Genomic DNA, 20499 nt, shown 5'->3' with positions numbered 1-20499 from the left:
ATGGGTTAACTTGTGCTTGGTAATCGACATATGAGTATATTCGTAGTGGCTTTTGAGTTTCATATACCAACTACAAGTATACTCGTAGTTGGCAGTGAACGTGTTAGGAATAGGACAAAGTATTATTCCAGCACCATCAGAAGCCAAGTTCGTGAGATTCATCTTTGACAGAAAGCTTATATTTCTTGCAACACATTTGTCAACTAAGGGCCAAGTGTAAAAAGCATTGAATATCCTTAGCACTCTATCCTCCATAAAGTGGTTGCTGATCAGTGTTCCCTTTATTGTGCACTTGTATGGTCAAAACTTGATTATGGGTCCCAGGTTGACAGTTCTACACGTGAGATCATGCTTTAGTGATTGAACCCTATTCATCATTAGGGTGTATGAATAGCTCCTGGGGCCTTTCATGTATTGTTCACTCAGAATCTTTATGTTGAAGCAAATGAACCAGAATTATCACTTAGATGGAAACACCTGTTTCTTATCCATGTCGTAAAAATAAAGTTCTTTGCATTTGGAAGCTCAATATCACATGTCAAACTCCCATTTGTCCTTTTGCTGTTCATGTTAGAGATTGTGGTAACTGTTGGCATGAATGTTGACAACATTATGTGCACCAAACATAACAGTATTCCTTGGCAGTTTTGCACTCTATCCTGTGACCTCTCGTTGTGGAAATTAAAGAAGTCGAATTATACATGCAGTTATTTAATGCACATGCTTCAGCACACTGATTTTCTTTCCCATCTACATTAATGTTTTAAGATGTAAGACCTCTGCCGGTTATGCTGCTGTTTCATTACATTATTATATCAACTATAGAGTAGAATGGTAGTTGATTACAGTAATTATAGAGCAGAACTGCATGCCATTCAGCTTGAGAATATAAAAGAAAAAGGCTACCAAAAGTGTGCAATTTATACAGACTCACTGTGTTCTTTACACGTCATCTCTTTTCCTGTGTATAATCCACATCTATTGCTTTGTGAGGTTTTAGAACTCTTGCACAAAATGAAGATGTTAATTATGATGTTTGGTTGTGATAGATTCCCAGTCACAATGGAATTAAAGGAAATGAGATTACAGCAGGGCTGGATTAACCATTAAGCAAAATAAGCACATGCTTAGGGCATCATGGAAAGGGGGGCACCACAGAATTTCTGTTTTAGTTAGATGACGAATTTAATTTAAATTAACTTTTAATCTTTTCTTACTGTTACCTACTTTGTTTCAATAAATAATGACGTGTAGAAGACCTAATAAAACTCTAACCGCGTGCATGACGGTTCGTTTACACCGTATTATCGCTCACGACGCTTTCTGGCACTACCATTGCATCAAATGAGGTAATTTTTTATAATTAACATAACCATTTTTTTAAAATTTTCCTGTCTGTTTTAGGTCTTATTTTAATAAATTATGTCTTATAAAAGGCTCCAGAAGCAAATATAAAACAAATCACATGGTTTTCTCAGAAACGCGCCTCCGGTAAAAGGCCTAGCTGTCGCAGAAGTGCTACTCTGGTAAAATAAGAGTTAATTAAAGCACGAAAGCACAAGATTCAGCTGTAAGCCGAAAATTAAATTGTTCGTATGATTTTGCTTGTGATATGTGTAACTGTGTTGATTGCCACCTAATATTCAACAAAATAATCTTTTTATTTCTGTATTTAACAGATCCCAATAACCAAGATGAAACGTGTTCAGTTAAGTGGTGTGCAAAAGCGAAAACTATCAAAAAAGAAACAAGAGACTTTGAAATTAGATTCCAAGACTGCAAAGCTGACTGATTTCTTCACACAAGTTCCACAACATTATATACCAATTCCTGATCAGAGCCAATCACTGTCATCATAAGTGGACACAAATACCACTTTGATCACTTCAAAATCATAATATGATGATGTTGGAATAATCAGGGTGTCACAAGCAGGTTCATCTAGCACATGTCTCACTACTGACCTCACTTTGTCTGTAAATTCTCTTCATATCTCTACTGCAAATGTTGATGCAAGTTGCTTTACAAAACATTCTGAGGTTGAAATAATTGCTGAAAATGAAAGTTTAGTGGACCATGGTGATGGTGGTGAAATGATTCAGTCTGCAAAAGATGAAGTAAATATAGCAAAAGATCCATGGTTGTGGCTTGATTTCTCTGCTTGTCAACACTACAATGGGCCATTTGACAAGTCTTACCGACATTTCAGTAGTGGCAAACCAGTAAGATACTGTTCGCAGAAACTTTTTGTTGGGACAAAAGTCAATGGTGAGGAATACAAGAGAGAGAGTGGTTATTGTATTTACCATCAACAGAATCAGTTTATTGTTTTGTTTGTAAACTGTTTCCTGATAAAATTTTCTCACATTTTGTTATAAGAGAAGGGTTAAGTGACTGGCGAAATATTATTGTAATTGATCAACATGAAAAAAGCACTACTCACAGAGACTCTATGCTAACATACTTAACTCGCAGACAAGGTGTGGGGTTGGGAAAACAGTTGGAAAAACAAATTCAGGAATAGTGTGATTACTGGGAACATGTCCTGAGGCATGTCATAGCTGTTTTTCGTACGTTAGCTGAACGTGGCTTGGCTTTTCGAGGAACAGAAGAAAGATTTGGATCATTGCAAAATGGGAACTTTTTAGGGCTGCTTGAGCTCATAAGTCAGTTTGATCCATTTTTAGCAGGTCACATTGTGAAATATGGAAATTGTGGCAAAGGAAATCCTTCTTATCTGTCCAAAGCCACCTGTGAGGAACTCATTCAACTGATGGCTCAAAAGGTCCACGTGCTTATTGTTGATGAAGTAAAATCTTCTGGTTATTTCAGTTGATTCAACACCAGATCAGTCACATATTGACCAGTTAAGTGTTGTACTTAGGTACTTAAAAGATGGACAGCCTATTGAATGCCTTTTAACCTTTCTGGAAATGAAAAGCCATACAGGTGAGGAAATGGCAAATCAGGTGTTGCAGTACTTACGTAAAGTTTGTCAGCTAAACTTTTCAAAATGTAGGGATCAGTCTTATGACAATGCTGTTAACATGTCTGGGCATTATAAGGGGATGCAGCAAAAAATTTTAGAAACAAACAAGTTTGCTATATATGTGCCCCGTGCAGCTCATTCACTAAATTCGGTAGGCCGAAGTGTTGTTGACTGTTGTCAGGAGGCGGTTAATTTCTTCTCTACAGTGCGGTTGCTCTATACCTTTTTTCAGCCTCAACCAGCTGCTGGACAATTCTTAAAGGTTGTATTGGAAATGAAAATGTCTTAAAATCCCTCTCTGATACCAGATGGGAGGCACATGCTATGGCAACAGCAGCAATTTTGAAATCTTTCCTTCAAATTTTAGAAGCGTTAGACTGTATAGCCGAAGACCAGCCACAAAAGGGAGACACTAGAAGAGAAGCAGATAATATTGCAAATAAGATGCAAGAGCTAGAATTAGTTTTTATGTTGAATTTTTGGGATGAGATTTTGCAAAATTTTCATAGCATAAGCCAAGTTTTACAGAATGAGGATGTCAACTTAAAAACATGTGCAGATCTGTATGGATCATTAGCTGACCGATTGTGCACTTCACGAAATGAATTTGGAAGATATGAAGCAGCTACAAAGGAAGTGCTACCAGATGTTGATTAAAAGGCAGCTCAAACTCGCAAATGTATCAGAAAGAAGGTACCGAATGACGGAGATGCTCCAGAAGTATAGCTGAATGCCAGAGATAAATTTCGTATCACCACCTTTTACACAATTGTTGACAAACTTGAAACTGAGATGAGATGAGATATACAAAGAAATATCAGAGAGATTTTCTTTTCTAAGTAATGTGCCACATAATGCTACTTCAGTGACTTCATCATCTACTGAAATTGAAAGGTATTCTCAGTGTTGTCAAAAGCTGATTGATATTTACCCAGAGGACTTGAACCCTAATTTCTCAGCTGAGCTTCAGCAGTAAAGATTCAGTTATGCTGAACTTTATAAAATAATTGTAGAAGACAATATTGAGTGTGCATTTCCAAATGTAGACATTGCCTTTTGTATATTTTTAACATTAATGGTCACAAATTGCTCAGCTGAAGTATATTAAAAATCCCATCAGAACAACTATACAACAAGTATAGAAGCAGATGTTTACGTAAGATTAATTTTGAGGATCTGATCAAAGACTTTGCACTTAAAAAAAGTAGGAGAAAACTTTTCAAATCTAAAGTATACCAAAATAAACATTATTTACCATCTTACTATAAGTTTTGTTTCATTTTGAAAAATAAAAATTTATATTATGGTTTATTATTGTTTATATTTTGAATTACATATATATGGGGCACCAAAATCTTTTAAGTGCTCAGAGCCTCTACAAGGTCTTAATCTGGCTTACAGATACAGCTGCTATATCATTTCATACTTTTTTCATATACTGTTCGATAGTCCCAGATACAGATTTATATAGCTTATAAGACCAAAGCTAATTACCCAATAGTAAGCAGTCTACATGCAAGAAGCATTGAAAAACATTAGGAGAAATGAAAGAATCAAAGATGTGTAGATGCTAATACGGCTGTGGGAATTATTATTATTACACCCTCCATGGAGTCAGCAGACTCATCATGGGAGGTTTATTCAATTGACAACATATTTATCATACAGAATCTTAAAATCCTTAACACTCCTTGCATTAACAACACATTCTGGTAATGCATTCCGTTCACTTTATTTATTCATATGGAGTTTCCTTCCTTTTCTCCCCCATCCCTATTGGAGCGAGTTGAGCCCCCCTCATTGGGGGGGGGTTAAGTATTTATGGCTGTAGATCCGTGTGTGTGTTCACAGGGCCGGTTTGCCTGCTTGGGGGATGAAAAACCCCAGATAAACTGGGGGAAAACCTTGCTGTCCATGCCCAAGACTGGCTAGGGCTGAGGAAGATCCTTAAGCTCCTCACGTTGGTGACGGGAATCAAACCCAGGACATTCCTTCCCAGGCATATGGTTGCGAAGCACAAAGCCACTAGGCTAACCACACGGACATTACATTCACCGACAATTCTCCATGTAAAAAATCCACTCCCCATGACACTCCTCTTCACTACACTTTCATATAACTTCTAGGGATGATCTCTGGTTCTTCCCCTCTCACCTTCTATTCTTTTTATAATATTCTATGGATTAATCTGATAAAATCCTCTTACCAACTTAAATGTCTCTATCATATCACCTCTTTTCCTCTTCTCCGCCAAGCTCTGTAATCCACATTTCTTCAGCCTCTCTCCATAACCGGCATTGCAAAGTCCTGACATTGTCTTAGTCACTCAACTCTAGACATTGGAGAGGTGACCAGATTTGAGCACAATAGTCCAAGTGTAGTTTGACCAGTGCCTTATACAGTGGCCCAACCACTTCCTTATCCTTACCTGCTTAGAGTACTTCTTATCATAGCAGCACAATGATGTACTGCTTTTGCAATGCTAACAAAATGCCCCTCTAAACTTCAGTCTGTTGTCAGCCATCACTTCCAAATCTCTAATCACATCCACTTCCTGCCACATATTTTTAAGGAATATGCACAACAGTTAGTTATGCCCTTCATCTGGTTATTTAATGGAAGTCTTGCAGTGGGTGAGTTTCCTAAGGAGTCGAAAGAGGGCAAAATAGTTTCACTCCACAAGCATAGTTCCAGGACAGAAGTTTCCAAGTATAGACCAGTCTGTATAACTAAATTGTAGTTAAGGTGTTGGAGAGATTAGTTAGGAAAGAATACAAAATTGGGTTAATGAACATAGTGTTCTTTATGATAGTCAGCATGGATTTGTAAGGGTAGGTATTGTTTTGCAATTTACTTGCATTTTGTAATAAAGTAATGAATGTGTTAGATGAGGGAGAAGCATATACAGTTATATTCTTGGACTTTGCAAAAGCATTTGATAAATTAACACATGATAAGTTAGCGTAGAAGTTTCAGAGGACGGGAATGGATGGTATACTGGTTATATGAATTGGAGACAGGATCTTTGAATGATACCTGTAAGTTATATAATGGAGCAGTATCTGAAAAAAGAAGAGTAACCAGTGGTGTGCCTCAGGGTTCTGTACTTGGTCCACTGCTGTTTAACTTCTTTATAAATGATATATCGTGTGGACTGACTGGGTATCTTCACGTTGTTTGCTGATGATGCAAAGTTGGGGAGAATTATAAGTAGCACTACTGATATTAATTCCTTTCAGGAAGATTTGAACAGATTTTTTGTCTTGGACAAGGGTTATAGTTTTAATATTGATAAATGCAAGATGTTGCATTTTGAAGCACAGAAATAGAGACCTGTGTTTTATATTGATAGTGCTATACTGCATGAAGTGGATGAGATTCAAGAGTGAATGGTGACAGTAGACTGATATTTAGAGAGCATATTGCAAGTGTTGCAAACACTGTACATCATAGTGCTGGTATGATAAGAAGTGCACTAACATGTAAGGATAAGGAGGTGGTTGTGCCACTGTATAAAGCAGTGATCAGACAACACTTGAATTACAGTGCTCAGATCTGGTCATCCAGTTTTTATTGTGATGTGGAAACATTGGAAAGGATCCAGAGATGGGTGACTAATACAATATCAGGACTCTGGAATGTTGACTACAGAGTTTGGTGAATAGAAGGATAGATGTTTAAGTTATTGAGAGGATTTTATCAGAGTAATTCTGAGATTCTGAGAGGATTATAAAAACAAAAAGTGAGAGTGGAAGAACCAGGGACCATCCCTGGAAGAGTGTGAGGAACAGTGTTTTACATAGAGAATTGTGAGTGAACAGAACACATTACCGGAATATGTTGTTAATGTAGGGAGTTCTAATAATTTTAAAATTCAGCATAAGTATGTTGTCAGTTGAATTAACTTCCCATGATGAGTCTGCTAACTCCATGGAGGTTGTAATAATAAGCCAGCAAAGGTTGGTTGATTGGTAGAGCCTCTGCTACTAATGGCTCGCAAAAAAGTTAAGCAGGTTTGAGCACTGTTAGTAGTTAGAAGGGAACAATCGTTCGATGGTGTTGGCACATTCTCCCTCAATGAGTCTTTGGACTCCCTGGAGGTGTCGCATAATAATAATTTGACTTTGTCTTTCTCAGCATACTGGTCACCTTTCTCCTTATATACCCTCCACAACATTTTCTAGTTTTGTAGCTTCTACTTAACACTACTTGTAAAAATAATCATAATTTAAAATGCTGAATCTTTTTTTTACAATTGTTTCTCTGTTAGTACATTATTAGTTTTGGTTTCATAACACATATGAAACCACTTGCGATGTGCCCGTTATTCATATTATTACTGTTAAAATAAAATGTAATGAATTTGAAATTTTGATATACTTACTGGATTCTGATAGCTGTGTTACTCTCAATCTTTTTTTATTGTAATTTAAAATTGTTAAGTGTTGAGATATTTGTTGTGTTTGCAATGACATTCCTTTTACACTAATGAAGACAACGTGTCAGCCATTACACGTACCTACTCACTTGCCATTTACACAAAGTGCACATGCTTGCCAAGGAGACTGATGGGTGATTGACAGAGAAAGCGTTCAGTATCTGGGTAATGAGGAAAACTAGTAGGGAGAGAATTAAACTTTGAGAATGGCAACCAGGGAATTTTATTCTTAGGAAGTTTTTAAGAAAACACAACAGTCAGGAGAATATTAATAGAAGATTCTGAAAAGAAATCCTAGCACTGTACTTCTTTAAACTGGAGGAGTTGAGACTGTCAACAAGTGTTTATTAAATAAAAGAAGATATTAGAGTTAACAGGCTAATTCAATGTTTGAAGAAATGCTGAATGGAAAGTTTCATCTTCCATCTTAAGGATGCCGGATTACTTGTAAAAAGCAATTGGTGAAATTTGAACATGTGAATTGGCTTAACATGAAGAGCTCTATTTAGATATGTTGTTTATGAAGTAGTAGAAGAAACTTGGTACAAAAATTAGTAAATTGTGCGTCAAATTGAACAGCGAGAGGTAAGAATATTTATACTTCAGTGAGACAATAGAAATAATATTGTATGGTACATAAGGGAGATAAAAAAGGTTCCCACAGAAAAGAAAAAAAAATTATATTTTTGGAAAGTGCTTAACAAAGAAATTGACTCTGATGAGCATTTTGTTGTTGTTGTGAAACCAAGGTATTTAGTCTGGTAGATGGTTAAGTATAAGAAAACCTGAAAAGTGTAAACTTATTTTAGAAGGCCTTGGATCCAGTTATTTTTGTAATTTTATTTAAAATGTATAAAATGTTTTAGTTTCATTAAATGTATATATTTTTTATCTGGTCTTGATTGAGTGATTTTTCTGGATTGTAAACAAAATAGAGTTAAAAAGTCATTGCACCAATTGGAATGAACTCTTGTGTAATTACTTAACACTCAGAGTAAAAAGAAAAAAATATCTTTACAGAGAGAGGTATAGCATAAATGGCACAGCTGACAGATTTTTTTTAAATAACTGGAACAGTTGATGATAGTAAATGAAAAATAATAAACAATGAAGGTGTAATAATAATAATGACTGCCTTTCTCAGCATACCTGGTCACCTTTGTCCTTATATATCCTCCACAACACTTTTTAGTTTTGTAGCTCCTGCTTAACATTACTCATGCATTAATTTATGATTAATTTTCCTAACCTTGGGTATATAATTCATATTGCTTCCTCCTTCACTATCTCCCATACACTGCTAACACCCTTCTTACAGTTTTTTTTTAGGCCACGGAATAGTTTCAAGTTTCCTCCTAAGCTTTTCTCAATCACCTGCTTTGTAAATATATATATACACACACCTTTCGACAGAAAATTCTACCTTTTTGCAACCTCCAACACTGCATGATCACTCTTCCCATTCGGAAGTAATGTGGCCACCTTGGTTAAAGACAGGCCTTCTGATCCTGTGATCAGATCCATACCTCGAGTCCCTCTCATCACGTGCTGCTTCAAGTCATTATCTTTCAGTAGGTGTATAAATTCCATTTCTTTCCTGCCATGTGATATTTCTTCCTTCCAATCTGTCTCCACAGTCAGAGTCTCCCCCATAATAATAACTCAACTTGTACTGCTTTGCCGATACGTCTTCCAAATTATCCTTGGGATCTCCTAGCGTATGGCTGTAACTCACTGTATATTTTTTCCCATAGGCCACAATATCACACCAGATTACCTCAAAAGAACTGCCATTCACTCATCTATCTGTTATCATCAGCAGATGAATTAGAGCTAGTGAATTTGCAATCTTTCTGATTGCAGAAGTGAAATGTGTTTTATTATTTTCCATATGATTAGAAATGGCAATAATAATAGCAATAAAAATTTCAAAGCAATATGATAATATTTTGTTAGTTCTGTAGCAATTTTTAGTACTTCTGCTGGCCTTCTTAGGTAATAATTTACCTGGATATGTAATATTTTGCTGAAATATGTATGTGTATTCAAGCAGAGAAATAAAATTTGTCTTTAAAGATACTTCTTCAATCGTCCTAAAATACTTTTCATAGTCTGCAGTGACCACGCTACTTCATAGTGGAGTACTGGGAAAGCTAATGGAAGTTCTACACAATTGAAAATTAAAATTGCAACCAGCTGCAGAAAAATAAAATAAAACTTAACATAATTGTTATTGTGTAATTTAGGATTACATATACAAGGGTGGTCTGAAAAGTTCTCAGCTTCAACCATAGATGGCAACACTATCAGCAAGATTTGTTTTTTTCTAAGTTGGTACATCTGTCATAAGCATCCATGTGAAATTGCAAGTCATTCTATCAAGCAGTTCATTTTATACAGCTGTCTGAAGCAAAAGTATTGTCTGTATCCCTTGAAATGGATAAAATTGAATATCGTGCAGTTATAAAATTCTTTGCAAAAGAAGGTTTAATGCCAAAAGAAATTCATTCGAGGCTCATAAAAGTTTATAGGCACTCTTCTCCTTTGTTTGCGACAATTAAGAAATGGGCCGCCAAGTTTAAACATGGTGGTACAAGCCTTGAAAATAATTCATGTGAAGGACGTCCAAAAAGTGTAACACCACCAGAAATCATTGATCAAGTACACAATATGGTATTGGATGACTGTCGAATCAAAGTGCATGAAATTGTTGAGACTACAGGCATTTCAAAAGAATGTGTAGGATATATTTTGCACTAAGAATTGCAAATGAAAAAGCTTTGCGCACGATGGGTGCCACGCTTGCTCACAGCAGATCAAAAGCACACTTGAATGAAAATCTCTGAACAGTGCCTGGAGCAGTTTAACAAGAATACAACTGATTTTGTGCATCGATTTATTACTATGGATGAGACTTGGATTCACCATTACACACCAGAATCTAAACAGCAGTCAAAACAGTGGACAAGCTGGTTGTTCAGTGCCAAAGAAGACAAAGTCAGTTCCATCAGCAGGAAAGGTCATGGCATCAGTGTTTTGGGATGCTAAAGGCATTTTGTTTATTAATTATCTTGAAAAGGATAAAATAACCGGGGAATATTATTCTGATCTTTTAACCAGACGAGAAGAAAAAATCATCTTTCAGGATAATGCACCTACTCACAAAGGTGTTTTTGGGGAAAATTAAGGGATCTGCACTATGAATTGTTGGAACATCACCCTATTCCCCAGATTTGGCTCCCTCTGACTTCTATCTCTTCCCCGGTCAGCATTTCTTTTCAAATCAAGAGATGATTGCAGCTGTAGAGGAGTATTTTGCAGATCTTACTGAGAACCACTACAGGGACAGGATAATGGTGCTGGAGCATCGCTGGAATAAATGTATTAGTTGTAAGGGAGATTATGTTGAAAAATTAAAATAATTTTGAAATTATAAATTTGTTTTTTCATTGTTAGGCAGAGAACTTTTCAGACCACCCTCGTATTTATGCATTATTAGGCAATCATTCTTATAAACAATTTTTTCTGTAGATGCCTTTTTCCCATGCATGTCCATCTCACATGGGTAAGCATGGTTCTATTAATCAGAATAAATCATTGAAAAGTGAAGCGAGTGATAGAAAAGAAGAAAAAAAGAGTAAAGGAAACAAAAAGATGTTCCTTTACTACAGTTATTCTGAATGTGAAATTTGAATTTTTCAACTTTTTAAAAGTAATATAGAATAATTTAAACATCAAGCATGTGAATTATACATACAAAGGACACTGTTGTTTGCTCATATTTGGTTAAGAAATATATTTGTTCTTCATTTAAAATCATGTCAACTGCACTTAATTTGCAAAAATAAACTGACATACAGCTAGTTACCAGGGATGACTTATTTGTGCACTAAGGGAAAATTTTCCATTGCACAGTGCAAACTTTGGTTTGCTGTTGCCTTCACCAAATGCAAGAAGCAATGTTTTTTGCACTACAGTTTCTTTTGTATGTGCATATATATCAGCTGTAAGCACTCTCTGTTAATTTTAAAACTACTATATCATATACAAGCAAAAGAACACTTCAGGCATCTTTTATTTTCTTCCATCAATATTTTCATTATTCTGTATGCATTATAAATTAATAGTTTTCATGAAATTCATGATATTACAAAGTGCACTAGTATTATGATGATAAAATTCACAAATTCAACACAATTGTACCAGATGTTTGAGTATCATAGAAAAGTGTCATTCTTGGAACTTATGTGGAAATTCCAGTATTCAAAGGCATTGTTCCTAAGCTATTTGGAAAACACAGTATGTGTACTGGATGTGTGTTTTTTTTAATATATTATTATTATGTGACACCTCGAGGGAGTCCAAAGACTCATCGAGGGAGAGTGTGCCAACAGCATTGAATGATTGTTTCCCTTCCAACTACTAACCGCGCTCAAACTTGCTTAACTTTTTGCGAGCCATTAGTAGCAGAGACTCTACCAATCGATCAACCTTTGCTGGCCAATCTTTATTTTCTAATTTTTCAGACAACACATGAAAATATCTATTTCTTTACTTTTGGTCACATTATACAGAGACGTGTATAATGCTGGAAAGGGTCACCACTCAGACTGGTTTCGACCTTTATTGAGATCTCATCAGTGGGAGCCAGACCCAGATGTGATACCATGGTTGAAGTAATATTTTCCAAAGTCATATTTTCATATATGAGTAGCCAAAAGGTGTCATACCTTATTATTAAAATACTCTGGATTAGAGATACTTGTTGAAAGTTTTTCCACTCAATAATGAGACCTGAATAAAGGTTGAAACCAGTCCAGGTAGTGACCCTTTCCATAATTCATAGCATTATACATATCTGTAAGGATATGTGTTTTGCATTATGGGATACTAAGGCAAGTGAAGTCATTAGCTTCTATATACGGGTAGCCCTAGTCCTGATTATATTTCAGGCACAAACTTGGTTTGCTTACATTTGGATAAAGGATTAAACCAAATATATAATTTCTTGGTATCTTTAATTTATAGCAGGGCTGTCCAAAACACTGCCTGCGGTGATTTTGTGCGGCCCGCTGTGGGTTTTGATTTTCAAGAGCAAAAAATAAAACAATTTGAATCGAAGGCATATTAGATATTTTAATTCTATCACTAATCGATAATCTCGATGTTGCTAATTTTACTTGTGTTTTTACATCACTATATACCCATGTGTTTTTCAATTATTAGATATGTCAAAGAAGTGTTCTTACACTGTTTTGTTCTAACTCGCATGCTCCGGGTGTTCATGGGGAATGTGAGCATGCAGAATTAGCTGTTTGTTTGTTCAGCTATCGAAGTTGTCGCTGCTGCTCACTATATTACTAGATATGCATTGGATGCGGCCCTCGGCTAAATCTTTTTTCTTTAATGCGGCCTTCAGATTACCTAAGGTTGGACAGCCCTGATTTATAGTATAACCAAGTGGAAAAACATCCAACAGTGTGGATTTAAGGGGCATCACATAAGATAATCTCAACTGCATGTCAGAAATACACTCAGGAACATTTTTATCAATGTACTTTGACTCAACTTTAAATGGAACTTCTCATTACAAAAGAAAGTTTATTTTATAATCTTTTGGAGAGAAAAAGGTAAAAAGGCTACTTACGTGGTGTTACCTGGATCTACATCATCAGTACGGACTGAAAAAAATGTATGTATAGAAATTAATTACAAAAGATAAAAAAATAAAATAAATAAAATGAATTATTATTTTAATGGCTAATTTAGCCTACTTTCGTTTAGGAGTGCCCTTATTTTTTACAATGTTATTGGCTCTTTACCGAAATTCTAGGGCATTACTGAAGTGCTATAAAACTAATATATGAAGAATAAAAATAGGAGAAAATTTGGACATACCTTTTTAGATGTTTTCTGTCTCCTTATTCCAGTGATGTGCTTTCATATGCTGTTAGTTGTTAAAGGAAGGTTTGGGAGGAAGTGGGAGTAAAGTAATGTGGGAGAATTATTTGAATAAACCCGGGTTTTTTATATATGTATAATACTGTATTATTATTATTATTATTAAGGGTGAATAGAGAGCATTTGGGAAGGGGGGAGGTGAGAGAAGGATTTGAAGATAGAAATTATTTTTTTTGGGAAGAGGAGGGATTTAAGGAAAAAAAGTCAGGGGTGCGAGCCATTTCAGCAGGCGTCATCTTCAGATCTCATGAGGGAAGTGGGTGTTATGTTGTGTCGGTTAGGTGTTTCTGTCTTTGGTGTGCTTGTGTTGTCTCCTATTGATCAAAGTCGTGACCTAATTTTTATGTTATGGAGCTTCTAACTCTCAGAGATTATGTAGGGTCGGTGGACGTTTATTGAGTTTTCGTCTCATTTTATGGCTATCAACGTTTTCATTTTTAAACTTTTTAACTTTAACAAGAACATGTACATCCAAAATTTTCGTATTCCCTATGGGACAAAACATCAGTGGACATTTAGCTGAAATGTTCCTAGCACACATAGAATCACTCCTACTCAATCCCTCCCCGCATCACCTTTTATGGCCGATATTCTATATATTGGAGAACCAACACGCATCACCACCTTACAGGCATAAGGTGGTGATGCGTGACTAAAATTCACCATAGAAACCGAACAAGACAGGACAAATCCATCAATTTCCTAAACCTGACATTAGTCAGAACAAACAATAGCCATGAAAATATTCCACAAATCCATACATATTGGAAACTACCTCCATTTTAACTCATACCATCCTTATTCGATTAAAAAATCAGTCATCTTAACATAATTCATAAATGCTTACAAGTTTTCAACAAACGTAATTATCTCAACACAGAAATAAAGAAGTTAACAAAATCTTTCAAAATCGAAATTACCCAACACAACTTACAAATTATGCCAACAAAACTGCAAAAACCACGCAAAACAACCCGACAACCAAAACAGACTTCCCAACACAAAAAATTATTAAACTACCATACATCCAGAACACATACATTTTCAAACACACTGACTATGAGCTGGTGTTCACCACAAACCCAGAATTGGCAACACTTCTAAAATCTACAAACCTCACACACACACAAAGAAATATTAGAACACCACAACATTGTTTACAAATTTCCCTGCCAAAAACTGTGATATCACCTACACAGGTCTTTATGGACAAGACTACAAGAGCATTTCTGTGACTGTAACATCCCTATTCCAGAATATTTAAACAATAAAAAACACAACAACCAAAAGAAAAACAGGATACAAAGTACAGGAAAAACTGAGATAGCAGTCCATGCCCTTGAACAAAAACATACCCTGCAAATTGACAAGGCCATAATATTAGATATACAATGAAACAATGCTTAGAATATCGGTCGAAACCAGTCAACCGAAAACTCAATAAATGTCCACCAACCCTACATAATCTCCAAGAGTTGGAAGTTCAATAACATAAAAATTAGGTCTCAACTCCAACCACTAGGAGACAACACAAGTACACCAAAGACAGAAACATCTAACCGACATGACATATCATCCACTTTCCCCCATGAGTTCCAAAGGCAACAGTTGTTGAAATGGCTCATACCCCGTTACTCCCACCCCGGACTTTTTCCCTCAAATCCCTCCTCTTGCCCCCAAAAAAATTTCGATCTTCAGATCCTCCTCTCACATCCCTCCCACTCCCAAACGCTCTCCACCCACCCTTAATGATACTAATATTATACATATATAAAAAACCCAGGTTTTTTCAAATAATTTCCCCACATTACTTACCCACTTCCCCCCCCCCCCTCCTTTAACAGCATATGAAGGCACTTCGCCGGAATAAGGAGACAGAAAATAACATCCAAAAAGGTATGTCCAAATTTTCTCCTATTTTTATTCTTCATATATTACTGAAGTTTTATAACACTTCAGTAATGCTCTAGAATGTGGATAAAGATCCAATGACATTGTAAAAAAAGGGGCACTCCTAAACAAAAGTAGGCTATATTAGCCATTAAAATAATAGTTTAGTTTTAGAGGAGTAACATGGGAATTTTTCCTGAAATAATACCTATAAAATGAAATATATATATATATATATATTATAAATAATAAATTATATTATTGTTCTTTTCGTCATAGCATCTTTGGAGACTTAGGTTCTCAGAAGGAGGTCCTTTTTAGTTACTAATGATTTGAAGGGAGATTCTCGGTTGTTTGCTAATGATACAAAACTAGAAGGGATAGTTCATAAAGGTGATGTAGATATCTTACATGATGATTTAGATAAATTGGCACTGGGGGGACAATAAAATGTAAGGTGACACACTTTATATCATACTAATGGTACTAGTTTACAGGAAATTGATAAGTCCAGGGATATTTTTGGGGGGATGGGGGAAGGATAGAGATTTGAAATTCAAAGGACATATTGCAAGAATTGGCAGAATAGCTCAGAGGATTGCTGGATGCTGAAAAACACTGACAAGTAGAAATAGGCAGGTGACTATCCCCCTTTACAAGACTATAATTCAGCAACACGTAGACTACTGTGTACAGATTTGGTCACCTGCATTTCTTGAGATGGAGGAGAGGATTCAGAGGCAAGTGACCAAGCTGGTGACAGGTCTGTGGAATGTGTCCTATGAGGATAGATTTCAGGATGCATGGGTTGCAAAGGAGAGGGGACATGATAGAAACTTGTAAGTCACTAAAGGGATTCTATAAGATTGACACAAAACAAATACTTCAAGACATGCAGAGTAGGGGGGAAAACAAGGGGTCATACTTGAATGTTTTCTAAGATTGGTTAGTAAGGGTGCATGGATTAGGTTTTTTACTTGGAGAGTGGTGAATGAGTGGAATGGATTGTCAGAGGTGGTTGTGAAGGCTCAAACATGAATAGGTTTAAGGAGATGTACAAAAGAAGTGATGAGTCTTTTGACTTCATGGAGTATCCATATAAATAATAATAAATATGTCTATTTACATGTTTTCTGATCACACTCTTAGTTTGCTTCCACTGATGATCCTGAGTTTTACCTGCTCATGTCAAAAGCTGCAAAATCCCATTTGTATTTACACTAGTTTCTATCATATCCCCTTTCCTCTAACTCCTCATCCTTTGAAGATACCTTTCCTGATGTGCATCTTTTATCCTGCTGCTGGTCTTTTCAACTGTCTCGGAACCAGACAATCATTATCTGCACACAGTAGCGTTGATCCAGAGCTAATCACTTCAAAGCCTTTTTAATGTAGGTGAATATTATTTTATTAAATAATAATAATTATTTGGTTATGCATGAATGTAAACAGGGCTGCATTTATACTTTTGGAGGCCCTAGGTGCAACATCATTATGAGGGCTCAAAAATAAGCATTTTTTGTTTATTGAAAATAAAAGCCAACAATTCCATAATAACTCATTTTAATAACCCAATGTTGTATTGTGTTATTTGCATTTTAAAAAAAGTATAAAAATAAATCAGTTCAAATTTAAATAAAAAAATTAATAACTAAAAGTTTTCTTTCTGGCTTTGGTTTTAGTAAATCTATCTGTAATGTCATCATAATTAATCCAATCCATTACATCTGATTCAATGCATAATAACGACAGGTCACGTGTTTTATTTTGGTGCAAGTTGGTTCTTAAATAATTTTTTATTCGTTTCAACACTGAAAATGAGCGTTCAGCACTTGCATTTGAAATAGGCATTGTCAAAAATATTTTTAGAATTGTTTCTATGTTTGGAAAAGTAGACCTTAACCCATCGTTTATAAATTTGTACATATTTTTAATTGAAGAATTTTCTTCCTTTATCATTATTAAAAATTGCTTAACTTCATCAGTAACTTTTTTTTTTTGATCAATCAGTCCCATAAGTTTGTAAAATTTTATTAATACTAGTCTTGTACTTGTCTTGATCTGTATCTTTCTTCAAAAAAATATCAAACATATCTAATATGTCGAAATAGCTTTTTGTTCTTTAATTAATTTCCAAAATTAGCTTATTGCAAATGACATTAAAAGTGTTCACAGTGAAATTTTCTTTTCCATGTAATATAATCTCATTGTTAGATTGTGAAACTTCATCATTCATTTTTTTTTCATTTTTTTAACTCTTTCCTTTTCATCTTTAAATTTTGTCTCATCTGTTAATAAATTAGCTTCATTTACAGCAGCAAAACTATTTCTTATATCTAAAATAAAACCAACTAAAGACTGTAACAAATTATTAGCTAAAAACAAATCCATAGTTGAGCCTGTGTAGCTCAGTAGAAGTAGCGTTTGCATTCTACAGTGCTTGACCGCATGTTGCCGACTAGAGGAACTTTTTCTAAGCCTTTTCTTGACCGGTTCCAGAGTTAGTCGATCTCTGGCATGGGCTAGCGGGTTTTTCGTCCCGTAAACTCAAGAAAATCGGCCATCAAACTATTTTCAGACATTAAATATATTGCGTTAGGGACCACCAGATGGCGGCATCTGGTGGTCCCTAACGTCCCCCCCCCCCCCCCCATGATTAAATCTTGAGTGCTTGGGCTCCCTCCAAGATTAAATCCTGAGTGCACCTGGTACTAAGTATAAATAAATAAAACTAAATAATGAAAGAAAACTAATAATGAAAACTTATGTTTCTTCATCTTGTCTTCCACTGTTAAGCATCCAACCTCGTCTTCTCGCTAACTAAAATTAAACTGCATTACTTGGGGGTTTCAGATTGTGAGTGTTTTAATATCAAAAATTTATATCCAATGCTATTTTATCAGAGACTGTTCGCTTAAAACTGCAACAGATTTTTTTTTTTTTTTTTTTAAGGATCCACATTACTATAATATCCAGTGTAACCACTGTAGATATGCTGAAAATATCATATGAAGGATATCCTATACAAAATAATTCAAAATTTATGTCATTTTAAAGATTTTCTACTGCATCTTCCTACCTTCTCCTCTCCTGGAAGTCAATTACATAACTACTTTAAATTTCTACTGGTTTGAAAGCTTTCAGACAGTATTCAAAATCTGTTACTTCAGTTTAACGTTTTGACAAAAAAATAAAATAAAATAAAGCAATAATACTGTGTCGTCAAAGCTTCTATTTCTGTACCATTTCTTTGCGATCTGAAATCAGTTGTGTTGTTCAGCAGTCTGCTAAAATTTCAGTAGTGTTATTTTTGTTATTTATTTATTTTTTAAATTCTAAATATTACTACATCTTCAAAATACTCCATAATAATCCTCTTAGTTGGAGGAAAAGCTAAACTTAGATCACTCTCACTGCTATTGAGAAAGACAAGAGAGAAAGTTTCCCCAGAAATCACACTAAATTGCCTAGCTGTAGTGCAGAATACATCAAGAATATCTTGTTTCGTTTTTCTTTGTTGATTACAAACATAAACACAGAAATACTGACGTGTTAAAAAACGTTTAATTTTCTTGACCAAGAAGCTCTGGAATGACTTTTAATGGGATTATATTGATCAAGTGTATATAATAAACAACTAAGTATATCAACTAGTTTCGCCAACTAAGTCTATTGGCATCTTCAGTGTACATAACTGATGTAAGGCACTAAAAAGTAAAAAACTGTTACAAACTATAATCAACCGATTTCAATTATATTAAATAACGAACACAACATGTACAATACATGCATAGAGCTTTCACAATCTCACTTGTTGTTATTTAGGAACGTTCTATAGTTGGCACTGTAATTCAGTTCTGGAGAGTTGAGAGATCTAATAAGGGTCTTCCAGATCACAGATAAGATTAGTCCTTGGTTCCTGTTAAGGTTTTGTATATAATGGGTAACTGTTGTGGCCTCCTTAAAAATTTGGAAGTGGAAGTCCTCCTCTATGTAAGGAATTGTGCTTCTATCCCACTGTATGGTATGGTTCGTTCTTGAGAAATGAAAAGCTAACCCCGATTTTTCTTCTCTGTTATTATTGACGTCACCTATCTGTTCTTTTTGCCTAATTTGAAGGCTCCTTGAAGTTTGGCCAATGTAATTCAAGCCGCACGAGCAGGGTATGTTATAAACTCCAGCATATTTGGAGAAAGAATGGCTATCTTTTGGAGATCTTAAGAATTGTCTAATCGTTATCGTTTCTGTAGGTTTAAAGGCCACTCTTATTTTATGTGGTCTAATATGCTGGAGTTTATAACATACACTGCTCGTGCAGCTTGAATTACATCGGCTAAACTTCAAGGAGCCTTGAAATTAGGCAAAAAGAACACATAGGTGACATCAATAATAACAGAGAAGAAAAATCTGGGTTAGCTTTTCATTTCTCAAGAACGAACCATACCATAGAGTGGGATAGAAGCACAATTCCTTAGATGGAGGAGGACTTCCGCTCCAGAATTTTTAAGGAGGTCACAACAGTTGCCCGCTGTATACAAAACCTTAACATGAACCAAGGACTAATCTTATCCGTGATTTGGAAGACCCTTATTAGATCTCTCAACTCGCCAGAACTGAATTACAGTGCCAACTATAGAACGTTCCTAAATAACAACAAGTGAGATCATGCACGCTCTATGCATGTATCGTATGCGCTCTGTTCTTTGTTTAATATAATTGGAATCGGTTGATTATAGTTTGTAACAGTTTTTTACTTTTTAGTACCTTACATCAGTTATGACTGTTGGATTCTGATTATGTAGAAATTAGAATAAATGTTATTTGATTCAGAATCCAACATGATTTTCCGTCACAAGAACTATATTTGTAAATATTATTTAATGTAAATAACATAAATTATAATTTATCATATAACTGCCTTAATTATATCAAATTTTTAATTATTTAATCAAAAGAAAGTGTTAATGATAATAAGATTCTGTATTAAACATTATTAAGCTATTTTATTTATTGTTATGTCAATATTGTAAGAACATATATTTGTAATTTAACTACGCATTTATTGAAAAGCAAATATTCTAATTATTCCTGTTTTGTGAAAGCTTAATGTTATGTAATAACTCAATGTAATTGTATAGCCTAATGTAACATTCGCGAGAATGTTTACGTTTATTGGTTGTCATAGAGACACATGAAATAAACGAGCACGAATGGAAGAGAG

General features: G+C 35.1%; 1 protein-coding gene across 1 annotated transcript in view; it reads right to left on the bottom strand.

Annotated features, from left to right (window-relative positions):
- The window catches only part of Cad87A (cadherin 87A), a 1045423-nt gene that overhangs the window by 63505 nt on the left and 961419 nt on the right, over positions 1–20499 (bottom strand). The window contains exon 41 of the mRNA XM_090395555.1: positions 13075–13108. Within this exon, the coding sequence (XP_090251681.1) occupies positions 13075–13108 (34 nt within the window). The remainder of the gene's footprint in view (positions 1–13074; positions 13109–20499) is intronic.

The sequence above is a fragment of the Typopeltis vanoorti genome, chromosome 7, assembly GCF_054136105.1.
Source record: "Typopeltis vanoorti isolate ZY-2024b chromosome 7, IOZ_Tvanoo_1.0, whole genome shotgun sequence".
NCBI classification, from domain to species: Eukaryota; Metazoa; Arthropoda; class Arachnida; order Uropygi; family Thelyphonidae; genus Typopeltis; species Typopeltis vanoorti.
The sequence above is the reverse complement of the archived record's forward strand: the minus strand, read 5'-3'. Positions and strand labels throughout refer to the sequence as shown.